This window comes from Palaemon carinicauda, unplaced genomic scaffold (genome assembly GCF_036898095.1).
Source record: "Palaemon carinicauda isolate YSFRI2023 unplaced genomic scaffold, ASM3689809v2 scaffold211, whole genome shotgun sequence".
Lineage (NCBI taxonomy): Eukaryota > Metazoa > Arthropoda > Malacostraca > Decapoda > Palaemonidae > Palaemon > Palaemon carinicauda.
The window spans coordinates 48,148-67,500 of record NW_027169712.1 but is presented as its reverse complement, the minus strand read 5'-3'; the positions used below and the strand labels follow the sequence as shown (position 1 = coordinate 67,500).

Below are 19,353 nucleotides of genomic sequence, written 5' to 3'. Positions count from 1 at the left end.
ACTAAGGTAACAGTACATACTGTGGAAAGGGAATTTGCTAAGGAAAAGGAATTAGCAGAAGCTATAAAATTGTTGACTATAGGACAAGAGAAACTTCAAAATCAATTGTCTGAATGTTTAACCAGTTTATATCACATTAGCGAAGGAAAAAATATAGGTGGAATTAATAGAACAAGGTATAACAGTGATCAGATAAGAAAAAATTGTCCTGTCCATTATAGTGAATCTCATGAATTGAAGGATTGTATGACATTTAAGCAATGGTCAGCTGAAAATCAGATGGACTTTTTAAGAAAAAAGGGAGTTTGCTACGCCTGTCTCCGTACGGGACATTTCTCCAGAAATTGTGAGAAAAGATTTCCATGTAGGGTAAAAGTAAATGGAGAGGTGTGTGGTAAACATAATCATTCAAGTTTACACACACTATTTAACAATCCAAATAATTCAACAATTGATGCCATAAGTAACTATTTAAGTAAAAAAGGTGCAATTCTGATGACTGGGTTTGTTAACAGTGAAGGGAAGTCTATCCCCACGTTGTATGATGCAGGAAGTAACATTAGTTTAATTACATTTAGAATGGCAAGGAAACTAGGACTCAAAGGTATTCCTATACAATTATCTATGACTAAAGTTGGTGATCACACAGAGGAGTTGGATAGTTGTGTTTATGAAGTATCATTATAGGATCAAGCAGGAATAGAAAATCTTATAGAAGTTTGTGGCGTGTCTGAAATAACTGCTGTTCATCATCATATGGATTTGGGAGAAATAGCAAGGAGACTGGGAGTGCAGGAGAAACACCTTCAAAGGCCAGAGGGACGTATAGAGCTGCTAATAGGATCAGATTACTGTACTTTATTGCCACAAGTCATAAAAACAGTAGATAATATTCAATTATTGTCCAATGATTTTGGACTCTGCATTAGGGGTAGATTTGATGAGAAGGAAGGTGAAAAGAAGTACTGTGTTCAAATTAATCATATAAGCTACGATGACACTGCTGATTGGCATTTCAGGGCTAAACCAAATGTGGGTAAATTAGTGGAGAATTATTTCTTGGATGAAAGTTTGGGAACAGAGTGTATCCCAAAATGTGGAGGTTGCAAATGCGGAGAATGTTCAGTAAAGGGAAATTTAACTATTAGGGAAGAGAGAGAACTCAAACTCATTGAAGATGGATTAACTTATGATGAAGAAAACTTGTGCTGGATATCTAAGTATCCTTGGATTTCTGACCCTTCTAAACTGCCAAATAATTTTCCGATGGCTTATGCTAGATTGAAGGCTACCGAAAAGAGACTGAAAAGGCTGGGAGCAACACAATGCACAAAATATCAAGAACAAATTCAAGACATGTTGGATCGAGGGGTAGCGGAAAAATTGAAGTCAGAGCTGGATTATAAGGGTCCAATCTTCTACTTACCCCACCATGCAGTTTATAAAACAGATTCCTCATCAACCCCAGTGAGAATAGTATTTGATGCTGCAGCATCATATCAAGGAATATCTCAATGACCTACTTGCAAAGGGACCTGATGTAATTAATAACCTATTGGGAATACTATTACGATTCAGGGAAGGAAATATAGGCGTGGTTGGTGATATTAAAAAGATGTACAATACTGTAAAACTTTCAGAAGAGGATATGCATACTCACAGGTTTTTATGGAGAAACTTTGAGTTAGAAAGAGATCCTAGGCATTATAAATTGAAGGCTGTTACATTTGGGGATAAACCCTCAGGATATATTGCAATGATGGCACTTCGTAAAACTGCAGAAATTAATAATTGCTTTCCGCTAGCATCCAAGATGATAGTAGAGGACTCTTATGTTGATGACATCATCAGTAGTGTTAACTCGAAGGATTGTGCATTGGAAAGGATTAAAGAAGTAGAAGAAGTATTAAGATTGGGAGGATTTCAGATTAAATACTGGGTTTTATCGGGAGAGGATAAGGATAATAATGCTAGGGTTTTAAATACTGAACAGGAAAAGGTTTTGGGTTTAAGTTGGAAACCTAAACTGGATACTTTCTCATATAGAGTCAAACTCAATTTCTCAAAAAAAAACCTGTGAAGGTAGAATAGAGTCGGATGTGAACTGTGATAATTTTGAGAGTTGTATGCCACCTCTGTTGACTAAGAGAAGTGTACTATCACAATTTGCAAAGCTGTATGATCCTTTGGGACTCTTAACACCATTCACGCTGAAGACAAAGTTATTGATGCGTTCTATCATTGTAGAAATTAATGAGGGACATTCAAGGGGATGGGATGATCCTATTAGTGATACCTTATACTCTGAAGCTAAAAATTTGTTTAGGGAAATGTTTGAAATTGAAAATATCTGTTTTAATAGGTGTGTAAGGCCTGCAGACGTAATTAAAGACCCAGAGTTGATCATTTTTTGTGATAGTAGTATAAAAGCGTATGGAGCTGTAGCATATGTTAGATGGGAAAAGCAAGATGGTAATTATTATGTAAACCTTCTTTGTTCAAAGAATAGAATAGCGCCTATGAAACAAATCAGTATACCACGATTAGAACTGTGTGCTGCTGTTTTAGCATCGAGATTGAGGGCAACCGTTGAAATCAATATGAGATACAAATTCTCTAAGGTAATCCACATCACTGACAGTGAGATAGTAAGAGCACAGATCCAGAAGGAATCCAACCAGTTTAATTCCTTTGTTGGAATTAGGGTTGCGGAAATTCAGTCCAAAACTGAACCCATGGAATGGTTTTGGGTATCTTCCAAGGAAAACAACGCTGATTTGACTACTAGGAAATGTAACCCCAGAGAATTAGACACAGAATCTGTTTGGCAAAAGGGTCCAGAATTCCTGTATCAAGATTCCTCGGAATGGCCTGTAAAACAGAGTACAGTATCGGATCTTCCTGATGTTTATTTTTGCAAGAGTGGCCTTAAATGAAGGAGAAATTAATTCAAGTAGCCAGGTGATTGATATCCAAAGATTTAGCAATATGAAAAGACTGTTATCAGTGATGGCTAGAATTATTAGTGCAATAAAGAAAAAATCGTTTAAGGCTATATTGTGCGATCCTAGTACAGAAGAGATACAGCAAGCTGAGTTCTATTTCGTCAAAAACGCTCAAGCAAGTTTGCCACAAGACTGGGAAAAGAGGTATAGACGTTTAGGACCAGTTTCGAGAGAGGATGGCATAGTCACCGTGGGTAGCAGGATATCCAAATGGTTGAAGGACAATTGGGATCAGAATCAGTTTATACTTCTCCCACCAAAGCACCCATTCTCTTTAATATACATGTCTCACATACATCAAAAGGATCACAGGGGAGTTGAATCAAGTCTTGCTAGAGCTCAAGTGAAATATTGGATATTGGGAGCAAGGAAAACAATGAAATCTATTAGAAAACAGTGTGTAGTATGTCGAAGAATTGACAAGATCTGTACATCACAAGCTATGGGAGAGTTGCCAAAAGAGAGACTTGAACCATGTCCTCCATGGCATAATGTTAGCCTAGATCTTTTTGGCCCTTTCTGGGTTTGTGATACTGTAAAAAGAAGAGTGAAAAGGAAAATATTTGGAGTCATTTTTAATTGCATGGTTACAAGGGCTGTACATTTGGACATTTCTGAGGGTTATGATACTCAAAACTTTCTTACTGTACTGAAAAGCTTCACATGTCTAAGAGGATTTCCAAAGAAGCTTTACAGTGATAATGGTACGCAGTTGGTGTCTGCTAACAAGGAGTTGAGAGAAATGGTTACTCAGTGGAATAAAGGTTTAGTGTTTAACTTTGGAAAATTTGAAGGTTTAACCTGGGTATTTAATAAATCTGCTGATGCCCCATGGGAAAACGCTTGTAGCGAGTCGTTAATTAGACTGGTGAAGAGGTCATTCACCAGAATCATAGGTGAATCAGTCATATCTTTTGGGGAACTACAATCTGTAATGTATGAAGTTGCCAATATGTTGAATGAACGGCCTATTGGGTTTAAACCAGGGGAAAACTTTACCGAAGGGACTGTGTTAAGACCTAATGATTTACTATTGGGTCGATCTACCATCGAAGCTCCTTGTGGATTTTGGAATGAGAGAGTTAATTTTAATAAGTCATATGCATTTAAGATGAAAATAGTAGATTTGTTTTGGAATAAATGGATGAAAAATTATTTTCCAACTCTTATTGTAAGACAAAAATGGCATGTGAATGTAAGAAGTGTAATGAAGGGTGATATTGTACTTGTTAATGACCAAAATGCATTGAGAGGAGAATAGAAATTAGCACAAGTGGTAGAAGGGATGCAGGGAAGAGATGGAAAAACAAGGGATGTGGTACTCAGATATAAGATAAATAAGTTTGGAAAACGGTATTTGGGAGAACCTGATAAACTAATGACCAGATCGGTGCATAAATTAGTGGTGATACTTCCGGTGGAAGAACAGTAGACTTAAGTGGCATTAATCTGTTGTGGGGGGAGTATATTATGATCATCATCATAATAGTTTGTAATTATGTGGTTGTGGTAATATTCTGGTTAATGAAATTCATATACATGTTAAGTTGGATAAATATTGGGAATTGTATTTGGTAATATTGTAACTTTTGGACAATTCGAAATTACTGAGAACATGTTGCTTTAGTTAGAAGCGGCATTTGTAGTACTGTCGGATTGTTCCAAGGATAAGAGACTGTCGCAAAATTCTCCCGTCCTTGGGATTTTCTTAGTTGTACTTTTCACCGCCTCAGTTTTCATTGTTGTGATTATTGTAGTGTAATTGCCATTCGTGATTGACATATCCTTCGTGTCATAGGATGCAGTGTTATTTTTTGTGTAAATTATAATTAGCTGGTTCTGCATTTTTTATGAAATTTTATTAGTAAACTTTGCATTAATGTTCGTATTGTCATTGTATTCGGGGACATAATGAGGATACGGGCACGAGAAATTGTAATGGTCTGATACCGAAAATCCTTCAAGCAAGTTCTTTATGTTGGTGCGGGGAAGCAGTGCAGGACGGTGTTATGACTGACAAGTGTCGGTGGCAGTGTATAGACGGATGGCGTGTTCAGTTAATTACCATGGCTAAGAATGGGCGGTCACATTGTAAGTTGAGCGGGTATGCATTTGTCGTGTACTGTTCATTTTGCATTATTATTCATTGCACTATTACTATGTATTATTGTTAATGTATTATATATCAAATGTGATGTTATTAAATGTATGGTTGTTAAATGTGGTGGAAAATCATATTTGGGATACCTATTTATATTGTCATGCTTTACAGGCTGAATCAGATCAATAAAAGATACAGCAAGGCAGCCCGAGTTGTTATATATCCTGCATTACATTATTATTATTATTATTATTATTATTTTGACGTTTCAAAAATGTGCACCTTATATACTGAAGTATTACTGTAAACAGTTGACAGACTACTTATAATTGAGTTATAAGTATAAAGAAAAGTTTAGCAAACACTGAAGAATTACTTCAGAATTAAACTTTACCGTAATTCGTTATATTTTCTAATTTCAGCCCAAATTTAATATTTTGTTACCAAATTTCTGTCCTGTTTCTTAATATTAATCTCTACCATGTCTCGTAACAGCATTTCTGTTTTTGTGAGAAAAAATTAACCTTTATGTAATTTATCGAATTGGCTCAGTATCTTTGAATTAGCTTTATCTAATTTTTGACATTACTCTCACTATCTAATCTCTTAACTATATTTGTATGTAATTCTGATATTGTTCCTATCTCTATATAATTTCTGACATTTTTCGTATTACCTGCATCTAATTTTTGACATTCGTAATTTTTGTATATAATTTTCGATATTATTATTATTATCTGCATTTTATTTCTTACATTATTGATATCTGTATCTAATTCTGACATTATTCGTAATATTTTTATCTAATTTTCGACACTTTTCGTAGTAATTGTTTCTAATTTCTGACATTATTCGTAATATCTATATCTAATTTCTGATGCTCGTAATATGTGTACCTAATTTTCGACATTATTCGTAATATTTGTATCTAATTTCTGATATTATTCGTAATATTTGTATATGATTTTCGACACTTTTTGTAGTATTTTTATCTAATTACTGACATTATTCGTAATATCTATATATAATATTCGACATTCGTAATACTGGTATCTAATTTTTGACATTATTCGTAATATCTGTATCTAATTATGATATTATTCGTAATATTTGTATCTGATTTTCGACACTTTTTGTAGTATTTTTATCTAATTACTGACATTATTCGTAATATCTATATGTAATATTCGACATTCGTAATACTGGTATCTAATTTTTGACATTATTCGTAATATCTGTATCTAATTATGACATTATTCGTAATATTTTAATCTAATTCTGAAATCATTTGTAATGTTTGTATCTAATTCTGACAATATTAGCAATAATTGTATATAATTTTGACATTATTCTTATTACTTGTATCTGATTCTGAAATCCTTTGTAATATTTGTATCTAATTCTGACATTATTCGTAATATTTGTAACTAATTTCTGGCATTATTCGTAATATTTGTATCTAATTCACACATTATTCGTAATATTTGTTTCTAATTTCTGACACTAATAGTATTATCTATGTTATTTTTTTCGGTGAGAATTCAACAACTTGCAATAAATAAAAACATATTTTATGCTGAAGATAATTCCATAATTTGTATTAACATAATTATCTATCATTAGATAATAGTTATCATCTATTAGTTAACCCTGTTTTATTTGTTATATGACATTTCCTCAAAATTAAATCCCAAAACTGGTTCTAATTCATCTCAGACTTGAAATGAAACTAGAAAAATAACCTAAAAATCATCACCATCTTCTCCGACGCCTATGGATGCAAAGTGCCCCCGTTAAATTTCGCCAGTCGTCTCTATCTTGACCTTTTAAATCAATACTTCTCCATTCATAGCCTTTCAAAGTTCCTAATATGGATATTATAAATTACAGTGAGATGTTTAGGCCAGACGCATCCGGCATTATTGCATGCTGTATAGATAAGACGATTTACAATATTACTAGCTGTGGATGGACAGCTTACGATAGTCCTTGCACTGGATGGATGACATGAAACTCTTATATGTGGATGAATGACCTACAATATTCTTAGCTGTGGATGAATGACTTAAAATATTCCTAGCTTTGGATGAATTACCTACAATATTCTTAGCTATGGATAGATGACTTACAATATTCTTAGCTGTGGATGAATGACTTGAAATATTTTTAGCTGTGGATGAATAAAGGACAATATTCGTAGCTGTGGATGAATGACAGACAATACTCCCAGCTGTGGATGAATGACTTAAAATATTCTTAACTGTGGATGAAGGACTTACAATATTCCTAGCTTTGGATGAATTACCTACAATATTATTAGCTTTGGATTGATATCTTACAATATTCTTAGCTTTGGATGGATGACTTACAATATTCTTAGCTGTGGACTAATGACTTACAATTTTCCCAGCTGCAAATGCACAACTTACAATATTCCTAGCTACGGATGGATGAATTTTACAAGAGCAAGTTTTGGAGATACTTTTCTTTTCATTAAAGACATCATTTGGTTATATTAGACCCATTAGACTGAAGAAAGAACTTCAGGACTTTAGATAATTTCAGAATACGTAAGAGTTTCATCAGTTTTCAGTGTTGGTAAGATAGAACAGTTGCCTCAAGTAGCTAGGCAGCAGATAACTCTGACCTAAGGTCAGGCCTCCATCAAACGATTAATGTTAATGACTAAGGTGTCTTGTCGGTGGATAGTTAGCCAGCGCAGTTATAGTTTAAATGAATCACGACACCCCTCAAGGATGTGAAGCCAGGTGGCTCCTTTTGCTAATGGATTAGAATATATTATTGAATGTACACTGCCAGGTGGTTCCTTTTGCTAATGGATTAGAATCTATTACTGAATGTACACATCAAATACAGCATATGACTTGGATACGTTTCAGTGTTAGGTCTAAACTATTTTGAGTTGTTATCTAAAGCACGGAAGACATTGGTGAATCCACTTAGTGAATACCAAAAGATATGAGATGATTAGAGAAACTGAGAAGGATTTTTTTTTTTTTTGTGAGTGTGTGTGTGTTTCTATGAAAATTGAAGGGCGTACCTCTGAACTAGAGTTTATAATGTTATGCATATTGGTATATCCAAATGCCGACAGCGCGTCAAGTCTGATGCAGTCATGTATTCCAAGCCTGGGAAAAATTAAGATTCTTTTTTACTAGAGCGTCCTCATTCATGAATAAGTTAACATTCCAAATGAAGTTACTGCTCATGGGAATGAGATATAAAGGTTAACTGTGGGAGGTACAAGAAATGTTAGGATACCAAAGGGCGAAAAGAAAATATAGTAATTGGTTATTAGTGGAGGTGTTCGTGCAACAGTTGTGTTTTATATATATATATATATATATATATATATATATATATATATATATATATATATATATATATATATATATATATATATATATATATATATATATATATATATATATATATATTGATATACTGTATATATGTGTGTGTGTATGTATGTATGTATGTATTAAGATATAAAAGAAACCGTTATAACGGTATATTGTATAAAACAAAAAACATAAAATGTTGACCTCGCAACTTTATAAAGTTTGTAAGTTTATATACACCTATAAGATCCTTTTTCCTAAGTATCTATAGTGTTATGTATTAGATATGGAAGAAACCGTCCACTATATATGGCAAAATAGTTTTTTCTTTTTTTTTATTTCGCAACATTTTAAAATTTAGATGTCTGCGTATATATATATATATATATATATATATATATATATATATATATATATATATATATATATATATATATATATATATATACATATATATATATACATATATATATATATACATATATATATATACATATATATATATACATATATATATATATATATATATATATATATATATATATATATATATATATATATATATATATATATATATATATATTAGCTAAACTACAACTCTAGCTGGAAAAGCAAGATGCTATAAGCCCAAGGGCTCCAACAGGGAGAACTATCCCAGTAAGGAAAGGAAATAGGGAAATCAGTAAAAAATTTTGGAAGTAATAAAAATTAAAATAAAATATTTTAAAAACATTAACAACATTAAAAGATATTTGATTTATAAACTTTAAAAGGACCTAAACAAGCCTGTTCAACATAGAAACATATATGAATATATGGAAGAAACTATCAACTGTATGTTGGAAAAAAAAATATATCATGTTGACTTTGCAGCATTTTAGAATTTTATTTTGTATACACTTGTAGCATCAGGGTTGAATGCTAATTGTTACTTGGTAAAAGTGGAATAACGAAATCTCTTTTTTGATTATTCCTGTAGCTGAGTGCAGCTGTTGATGTTTTTCTAATGCACCTTGCAATATGACGCCATACGTAGCATTACGCTAATGAAAAAATCAAGTTTTCTTTCCACCTTGATTTTAACTTATCAATTTCTTGATAAGTTTTTTAATCACATTCTTGGAGCGCAATCCATCGTTGTCCATTTTTTTATTTATTACATTTATTTTTTATTTTCTTTTAATTAACGTTAGAATTTCGAAAAGTTTCTTTTCTTATTGAATTACAGTTTTATACTTGGTTGACTTAAGTATGAAATTAAAATGGCAAATTCAGTGTTTCAATTTAAATTATTTAGTTGCTGTGTTCCCTAATTATATAATTAACGAGAATTTTTTTGTGAGAAGTTTGTTACTCTAGAATCAACTCGTTGTGCCGTTTTCAAAACATTTGATCAAATCTAGTCACTGGCATTTATTTTTCTTTTTTGAAATCAGTTCTCAGAATCTATCACTAGTATGCTTAAGATTGAAATTAATTCAAAATTAATTTAATGATAAATAGAATTAAATCTCGTTTTAAAACCACCATTATCATAAATTCATGAGATTTTGTAATTGAAGAAACACTAATATGCTCAACACTGAAATTAATTTCATAAAAAATGAAATTAAATCTCGTTTTAAAACCACCATTAGCATAAATTTATGAGATTTTGTGATTGATAAAATGTACATAAACGGTTGATTTTGAACAAAATAATTCTTTTTTATCTTTCCTATATTTTCTCACAAGAAAATTTCTCATCGTTATATTCTCACAGATTCTTTTCTATCCACCGTGTTCAAACGGTCAGTTATATATGCAAGAGAACACAAAACATCGTTTTAGGAAGTATTCCCAGGCAGCCTATTGGCAAATTGACCAAAGACTCTCCACTGCTCGTTCGTGAGAGAATCGATGGAAAACGTCTCATGTCGACCCGTGAGACAAAAATGTTACATTGGTCGAAATATCTTTTTGGGGCAGGAGATCTGTTACTGGTTATTGTTCTTAGGTGTTCACGCTCCAGTATATAGTTCTTCCTCTACGAGGATTAGAACACTCATTTCAATAAACAAAATCATACGATTTCTTTTATTTTTTTTATGCCAAATGGGCTGCTACCTGACGGTGGTTTTCCAGTCTCTCTCTCTCTCTCTCTCTCTCTCTCTCTCTCTCTCTCTCTCTCTCTCTCTCTCTCGTGGTTTCCGTTATAATCTCTCTCTCTCTCTCTCTCTCTCTCTCTCTCTCTCTCTCTCTCTCTCTCTCTCTCTCTCTCCCGTGCATGTACTAAATTTAGTTTGTTGTAAACAAGAGTATTCAAAAATTGTTAAATATAATCTAATATGGTATGAACACATCATCATAGTTTTTCCTTCATGATTCTCTCTCTCTCTCTCTCTCTCTCTCTCTCTCTCTCTCTCTCTCTCTCTCTCTCTCTCTCTCTCTCTCTCTCATCTCTTTTAGTCATCTCCTTACTTTCTTCATTCTTTTCTCTTCCACCAGATAGTTTTATGTCTTTGGTCATTCTTCTTGAGCATTTGTCTGGAGGTATTTTCCCCGCGGGGCATTGGCGATTCCAAAGGTGGAAACTCGTTAGCTGCTTTATGTTGTGGACAACAGAGGCGTCCACGGAGCTGTCCCCTCGCCCGAATAACACCCGCTTCTTTGTATCGAAGGCATTCTCTAAAAAAGATTCCGCATTTCAAGTTAATGTACTTACGCTGCTGGCGCTTTTTCCGTGGGACATTGGTGCTGGTAGCGCCCCGATGTAAAGGTTTCAAGTTACCTCCAGTTTCAAAATCCCCCCCCCCCCGTTAATTTGAAACCAGTTTCAGATTACCGGGGGGGGGGGGGTAGTTTGATACCGGTTTCAAGTTACCCCCTCATCAGAATGATAAATAATTCATGTGACATCGCAAATATGTATCATGCATTTATTGCTGGTTTCCCAGCAGTAGGAAAAGTAGTTTAATTTTGTATTTAAGACCAAATATTGTGTATTAGTGAATTATATGGATCAAGTAAAGATAAGCACCCCTGCATGGCCCAGGGAGTGCTTATCTTTACTTGCTCAAATATGGGAGTGCTTTCCTTTACTTGCACAATTTCGGGAGTGCTTTTCTTTACTTGCTCAAAATTATTTAATTTGTTCTGACAGGTTGTTTTCTCTTTTGAATAGTTCAAATAGTTGCGTTAACGAGTTGTTTTCTCTTCTTATTTGAGGATATCATTTTGGCTGTTCTGATAGATTATTTATGTTCTGACAGGTTGTTTTCTCTTCTGAATAGTTTAAATAGTTACATTAACGAGTTGTTTTCTCTTCTTATTTGAGTATATAATTTTTGCTGTTCGGATAGATTTTACTTTTTAGCATGATATACCTCAGAAAGTCGTATAAAGTCTTGAGAGAAACCCTTAACATGGACCGTTCTCTGTATGAAGAAATTCTTAAGCCACTGTTGGTTGAGGACCCGACTCCTGCAATTAACTGGATGAAGCAGCAGAAACTTTTGAGAGCTGAACTAAAATGCCCTCATTGTAGCATTTTAATGAAGTGGACAAAACGTTCTTCAATACAAGACAAATATGTCTGGAAGTGCCAAGTTAAGGAATGCAGTAAATATAAGCACTACGAATCAATTCGCAAAGATTCGTTTTTTTATCGCTCAAAGCTTTCTTTACAAAAGTGGATTGAAGGAATCTTCTACTGGTGTCAGGAACTGAGTGTTTTGCAGACCGTACAGTTATTGAATGTTTCAAAAGTGACAGTTATTGACATGTTCAGCTTTTTTCGTGAAATTTGCTTGAAACATTTTGAAAGGAACCCTATCAAGCTTGGTGGACCAGGCACAACGGTACAAATTGATGAATCTTGTTTTAGCCATAAACCAAAGCACCATAGAGGACGTTCTCCCCAGAATCCACTATGGGTATTTGGAATAGTAGATCCTACTTCATCACCATCCCTGGGTTATATGGAGATTGTTGATTCGCGCAATGCCGAAACACTGTTGCCGATAATTAGGAAAGTAGTTATGCCTGGAACAATTATTCACAGTGATCAATGGAAAGCATACAGGAACATTGAAAGGGACCTTGGATATACGCATCATACAGTTAACCACTCCGTGAATTTTGTTGACAGGACTACAGGCGTTCATACACAAGCAGTAGAGAGCTACTGGAACAAACACAAAATAAGAATAAAACGGATGATAGGATGTAAACGAGAATTTTTTAACTCTTATTTGCATGAATTCATGTGGAGCGAACGTAACAAGAACGACAAGTTTCATAGATTTTGTGAAACTATATCAAGACAGTATTATTTTAATTAAATTTTTACAAGTATTTTTGATTTCTGGACTCGACATCTTATTTCAGTGTTGTATATTTCATTTTATATTTCATATATCAATAAAATTTCAAAATAATTTATTGTGTTTAAAGTTTAAACCATAATTATAATAATGTGCTTATCTTTACATGCTCAAATATGGGAGTGCTTATCTTTACTTGCTTTTATTCAAGACCAGGGAGTGCTTATCTTTACTTGCTCAAATATGGGAGTGCTATTCTTTACTTGCACAAATTCGAGGGTGCTTTTCTATACTAGTCAGTTATGGGGGTGCTTATCTTTACTTGATCCCAGCCCCCTGATATAAGGGAATCAATATTGACTACCCAGATTAAGCTTTGCCTCTCCCTACATTACCTTCCTTAACTAACAGATCCTCCTGTGGAAAATCTGGTAGCCCATGCGGTCTTAAAACTCCAGTTGAAGCAGGGCCAAAAGGTCAAAATCTCCCAATTTCGCCGTCTGTGGCAAGTGGCATAGGGCTGTTAGGCTTGGCGCCTATAAGCCAAGTTGTTAGAGGTTAGAAAATAGTTTAGATCTTTGGTAACTGGCGAAATAAGCCAGCTCTCAGATAGAGATAGGAATTAGCACAAATAAAATTTTAGGATTTTCCTATGTGTTTTTATTCCTAAACCTCCCTACCTGCAGGAGTAGACTGCTGGGCCGTCTTAGTGCGTGAACGCAGTAAGAAGGCTCCCCAACAGCTATTTGTGCAGGGTAGTAAACAGCTAAAAAGAGCCAGTTTCAGCACTGCTCTAATAATAATAGGATAGTCAGCGTTCTACCCATATAACTAACAAAATTGTTTTAATTCCAGATTCTTTATTTAACTTTTTACGACTTCCACTATAACTTTGCTTGGGGCCTTAGGGCTTAAAGGGTTGGACAACCCCACCAGGCACACTGTCTGTCTTTCTGTATGATCTTTGATGATCTACTCACCCTTCTTCAAATCAAGGACTTATCTTGGAGATCAGTAAATGAACTATATGAAATCGTGCTAGAAGCCCTGGGCTCTGGTGAAATAGAGATGAACCCTGACCTGCAACCCTGTCTAACGGAACTGGAAAAGGAAGCTGAACAGGAACGGATGAACAAGGAACGAGAACGGATGGAACGTGAACGCATGGAGCGAGAACGGATGGACCAGGACCAGGACCAAATAAACCGCAAAAGGACAAATATTGACAACGACTCTGATGGAGAAGGAAACCTACCTTGGCAGGAAGTAAGGAGAAAGAAGAAACTTCCTAGAAGGAACCAACTAAGGAATGATGTGCCTACCCAGCAAGGGAACCTCACCGTAGAAAGCAACAACCAGCCAGCTAGAGAGAATAAGACCTATTTCTTCAGGGTCTTAGCTGGAAACCCATCAGAGGCCTTCAAGGCTATTGCTGCCTTTAAAAATAAACATGAAAATATACAAATGATTGCCAAACCAAACAAGCAAGGACAGTGGACCATATCCACCAGGGACACAAGAGCCCTGATAACCCTACGGAGCACCTCAGACATTAGGCTACTAGAGCTTAAAGAGGAGGAAAAATTAAAAAAAGCAGTTGTGGTTGGCTACCCAACTGACATGATGGAAAGCCACCTATTAAAATTACCTAACATCACTGCAGCAGAACGCATGCGGAACAAGGCAGGCTTCCTTACCAAAGCCATACTAGTAACATTTAAGGGTCCACACCCACAAAGAGTTGATCTAGGCATCTTCGGCAGCTTCAGGGTCAACAAGTATTACCCTGATCCCCTCAGATGCTACAACTGCCAGAAGTTTGGGCATCACAAGGACCAATGCCAAGCAAAGGTCCTAACCTGTGCAGTCTGCAGCCTTAAGCACCCCACACAGGAGTGCATTGACAAGAAGGCTGCTGGAATACCCACTGTAAAGAAGTGTTCTAATTGCAAGAAAGGGCATACAGCAATGGCCTGGGATGACCTGAAAGGGTAGCAAGGGTAATTGCTGCCCTCCCCAAAGACAAAAGGGACCCATCAAGAGGAAGAGCGGCCCACAAACCTCTACCCAGGAGGAGATTCTACACCCAGGAGGAGCTAAGCAGGCACTCCAACTCCAGAACCAGATCATTGTCAAAACCCAGAGCCAGATCTACCTCCAGGCCTCCTACTGAAGGACCAAAACCACTGCCCATCTTCATAAAGACCACGGTCCTAAAGGATAAACTGACTGAACTAGTCACACAGGCCGTGACTGGAAAAATCAATGCTGAGACAATTGCAGCTAGCATTGAACAAGTCTTAAATGACTTGCTCTCCAAGAATAAGTCCTCCCAATCCCCCTCTCTTGCTATCCAGGAGATCAATTCTCACTCCTCACCAACCACACCTACCATTCCATCACCTCAATCACCCGTACCTTTCACATCCTCTACTTCAGTCCCCACACCTATCATACCACTCACCCCATCCATCATCCCATCATCCACTCTTACCCCATCCACCTCATTCACTTCATCCTCCGAGGTCAAGGCAGTTGCCTTTGCCCCTAGGGACCCAAGACAGTACTCTTCAACCTACACCATGGAGTAAGAGTTCTGAACTGGAACTCAGCCGGTGTTAGATCAAAGATCTCCTCCCTAATTGCAGTATGCAAAACTGAGAATGTAGATGTCATCCTGCTACGAGAAACCAATCTTCCAGCAGGAAAGAAACTAAAAATCCCAGGTTACAATGCCTACATCGCACCACAGATAGGCACAGACAGAGGCCTAGCTACATTAGTTAGAACTAGCATACCAACAACAAGGTTACACAACCCTATTCCCTGTGGCACCAACATAGACACACTAGCAGTAACAATAACATTACTGAATCAAAAAATAGACATATACAACATATACAGAAAATTACATAGGGAGGATACAGGAGAATTACAACTAACTCAACTCTTTGCTCACACAGAAAGAACACCAACAATTATCTGCGGGGATTTTAATGCACATCACCCCATACTATCATCCCCATCAAGGACAAACCCCTCAGGGGAACACATAGCTTTCGCCCTGGATGAATTTGAAGGAGTCTCCCTCCTAAACACAGGGCAACCTACACACATAAGAGGTGGTAGACTGGATCTGACTTTTGCCACAACAGTAATTAGACATCTAACCAAGTGGCAAGTACACTCAACCCTGATAAGTGATCACTTTGCCACAGTGACAGAATTGGACTTGCAACAACTACCTCCAATCCCACCACCCCCACCAAGATGGAACCAGGACCTAGCAGACTGGGCTGCTTTCAAACAACCATAGAGGAATGGGCAGCAAGCTACACTCCCTCATAGGGCATAGATCAGCTAGAAAAAGATCTAGTTGATGCCTTTCACAATGCAGCCAACAGAGCTATGCCCCTGAAAACCACAGGAAGCTACTATACATACAAAGACTCCTGGTACTACTGCCCAGAAATCAGGAGTTTGAAAACCAGACTAAACAGAGTCACAAAAATATACAGAAGAAGGTCAACAGTAGAAAACAGAGAACTACTGCAAACAGTCAAAACGGAAACAAATCAAAGAATCCATGAAATAAGAATTGAAAAATGGATGGAATGGTGCTCAAACCTGTCAGGGTACACAACTCTAACTGAGCTATGGAAATGGCTACACAAAGTAGCCGGAAAAAAGAAGACTCCAATTGCCACACACCCACACCCACAAGAGGAGGTAGAAAGAATTGCAACAACCTTTGCAAACAGGACATTGTCAGCTAATCTCTCCCCTGAAACCAGAAGGCTACAGGAGCAACTGGCGCCAGCCAGGTGGGAAGAGATCAACAGAGCCTGCCTACAGCAGGATGATACTGACACCCCTTACACAGTTGAGGAACTAAGAGCAGTACAAAAAGCAGGAAAGGATACTGCACCAGGGGCCGACAAGATAACCTACACAATGATCAAGAACATGGGTCCAGCAGGAGAAACCGCATTCCTAAGGTTATTAAACAAAACACACCTTGAGCACACAAGGCCTCAAGCCTGGAGACAACAAGACACACAACCAATCCCTAAGCCAAAGGATCCAAGCAATCCTAGACCAATAGCCCTAGTATCCTGTATAGAAAAAACAGGAGAAAAAATGGTCCTAAACAGAATCAAATACAAAATCGGCCCCCTACACAAGCAGCTATATGCATATCAGGAAGGACTTGGCACCTCTGAATGCATTACTGAAGTATTAAGCTGCATAAACCAAAACAAGGCAACAATAGTCTTTATAGACTTTGAGAAAGCCTTTGAACTAGCAAGCCCAACAGCAATGCTGCAATCAGTGGCCAAAAAAGGAGTCAAAGGTCACCTACTAGCATGGACAAAGAACTATGTGCTAGGAAGGCAAGCTAGAGTCAAATTCCAAGGAGTGGTTCCTACCTATCATGAATTGGAAAATGGCACACCACAAGGAGGGATCCTAAGCCCCCTCCTATTCAACATCCTCATGGAAAATATAGCCTCACTCCAACTTCCCGAAGGAGTAAACATATTTGTCTATGCAGACGATGTATGTGTGATAGCTAGAGGAGCTGTCAGGACGATGAAAATGCAAAGAGCACTCAATGCCATCAGCCACAAGTCCAATGAGCTTGGACTAAAAATAAACATTGGCAAAACTAAGGCCATGTCATTTAAAGCCCCAAATCCCTTGCAACCACTCACAATAGGAATGGAGCCCCTAGAATGGGTGGACAAATATACATACCTGGGAGTAATAATAGACAAACAACTTACCTTTAGATATGATATAAAATATCTCAAGGAAAGGACAAATGCCAGAACGGCAGTCATGAGGTACATGTGCAACCTCAAGGAAGGAGCAAATGAACATGTCCAAATGAAATATTATCAAGCCTGTACCAGAGCACTAGTGGAATATGCCTCCCCAGCCCTCACTGGGCTAACAGACATACAAAAAGGAAAAGTAGAAGTATTTCAAAACAATGCTATGAGGCTCATGCTAGGCGCTCCATTATGGACAAGACTGTGCAATCTAAGGATGGAAACCAGGCTACCGACACTCTAAGATAGAATTGCAATGAGAAATACAAGCACAGTTGCAAAGATGTTTCTATCAAACAGGGACTCAATCACCAAAAAAAAGGTTAGAGAGGAACTGGAGAAACATCCTGCAGTTCAAACCCCAAACTCTTATGGCAAAGATCACAGCAACAACATTAAGAGACTTGGGCTGGCCGGAACACTCCTACAACTGAACCCAGACACAGCACAGAGTATCCAACACATTCCACCATGGAAAAAACAACTAGCAAAATTCAGCTACACCAAGCTCCCAAGGGCAAAAGAAAACTGCACCATAGAGGAACTCAGAAATGCTGCAACAGCAGCAATGCAAACTGCAGAAACCATAGGAGCACAGATCTACTATACTGATGGTACAGTGGATCCAGGAACACAAACAGCGGGAGCTGCAGTTCACTCCTGCAATTTCACAGCATGCTGGAGGACATCAAACAATGTCTCCACCCTGCAGACAGAGCTTGTTGCAATACAACAAGCCCTAAGATACTCCATTGAGAATGAGGAAGGACCAGTAGTCATTCACACTGATTCACGATCCTCAATGCAAGCCCTATAGCAGGACAAAAACAAAGAAAACAAGTCCCTGATAGCTGATATCAAATCCCTCCTACATCAGCACAATGAAAGAAACAGGCTAGTAACATTCAACTGGATACCCAGTCACATAGGGATACCAGGGAATGAAAAAGCTGATGAGCTAGCCAAAAGCACCAGACATCCAGAATATACAGGTGCACATACAGCCTGCACTACAACAAATCAAAAACAAAATAAAAACACACCTTAAGGACAACCTAATCAAGGATCTACACATGTGGGCAGAAAATGGCTCTCCCTCTGCCACTTGGTACAAATGGGCCACGGAGCTAGAACCCCCACCCATAGACAAAAACACCCCAAGGAAACAGGCTGTATGCATACACAGACTCTGGCTGGGTTACAAGGCAAACTGGGAAATCAGAGAGGACATCCAAAGACCATGTGATCACTGCGGTGACACGCCACAACACGCCCTCCTGCACTATTTACTCGAATGCAGGGAAACAGCACAGCTGCGAGGTGATCTACTAGTAGACACCAACGCACCAGAGGCCGGGAAAGCTGCGGCCACACTGGCAAAGGCAATTGTGGAAAGCTTTGACACCCACTCACAGTTGCTTTCAAGATTACCTCCTCCAAGGTAAAGACCTCACATTCACACCACTCCATCCCATACCTTCATCGTAAGGCCCTATTCACATCATCCTCTGTACTTTCTTAGCTTAACCTACCACTAAAAATCTCTCCGCAAGGACCCTAGAGGAGTAAAGGGTTGGACAACCCCACCTGCATCCTTTTCTCTACATTTCAAGGCCTTACACCCCAATTTTCATACTACCACTATCCGTGAAATGATGGCCCTCTATCACTAATACCATCATCCTTACCCTGTTCACAACTTTCTCTACCACTAAAAACCATTTCAAATTTCCTTTTATTTTGATA

At 37.2% G+C, this 19,353-nt stretch overlaps 5 protein-coding genes and 1 pseudogene across 5 annotated transcripts in view; all 6 read left to right on the top strand.

The window, feature by feature from the left end:
- LOC137636022 (uncharacterized) overlaps window positions 1-687 on the top strand; it is a 1,515-nt gene extending 828 nt beyond the window's left edge. The window contains exon 1 of the mRNA XM_068368462.1: window positions 1-687. This exon is cut by the window's left edge and continues 828 nt beyond it. Coding sequence (XP_068224563.1) covers window positions 1-687 — 687 coding nt within the window.
- A 928-nt stretch (window positions 688-1,615) lies between these two features.
- LOC137636021 (uncharacterized) lies at window positions 1,616-2,080 on the top strand. Its single transcript, XM_068368461.1, has one exon. It carries the CDS (start codon window positions 1,616-1,618, stop codon window positions 2,078-2,080), a length of 465 nt encoding a protein of 154 aa, XP_068224562.1.
- A 46-nt stretch (window positions 2,081-2,126) lies between these two features.
- LOC137636020 (uncharacterized) lies at window positions 2,127-2,936 on the top strand. The gene has a single exon (XM_068368460.1). The coding sequence runs from the start codon at window positions 2,127-2,129 to the stop codon at window positions 2,934-2,936; it is 810 nt and encodes a 269-aa protein (XP_068224561.1).
- Window positions 2,937-2,988: 52 nt separating this feature from the next.
- On the top strand, window positions 2,989-4,266 carry LOC137636019 (uncharacterized). Its single transcript, XM_068368459.1, has one exon. It carries the CDS (start codon window positions 2,989-2,991, stop codon window positions 4,264-4,266), a length of 1,278 nt encoding a protein of 425 aa, XP_068224560.1.
- A 7,558-nt stretch (window positions 4,267-11,824) lies between these two features.
- Window positions 11,825-12,790, top strand: LOC137636018 (uncharacterized). The gene has a single exon (XM_068368457.1). The coding sequence runs from the start codon at window positions 11,825-11,827 to the stop codon at window positions 12,788-12,790; it is 966 nt and encodes a 321-aa protein (XP_068224558.1).
- A 5,073-nt stretch (window positions 12,791-17,863) lies between these two features.
- Window positions 17,864-19,139, top strand: LOC137636017 (uncharacterized; annotated as a pseudogene).
- Window positions 19,140-19,353: the final 214 nt, after the last annotated feature.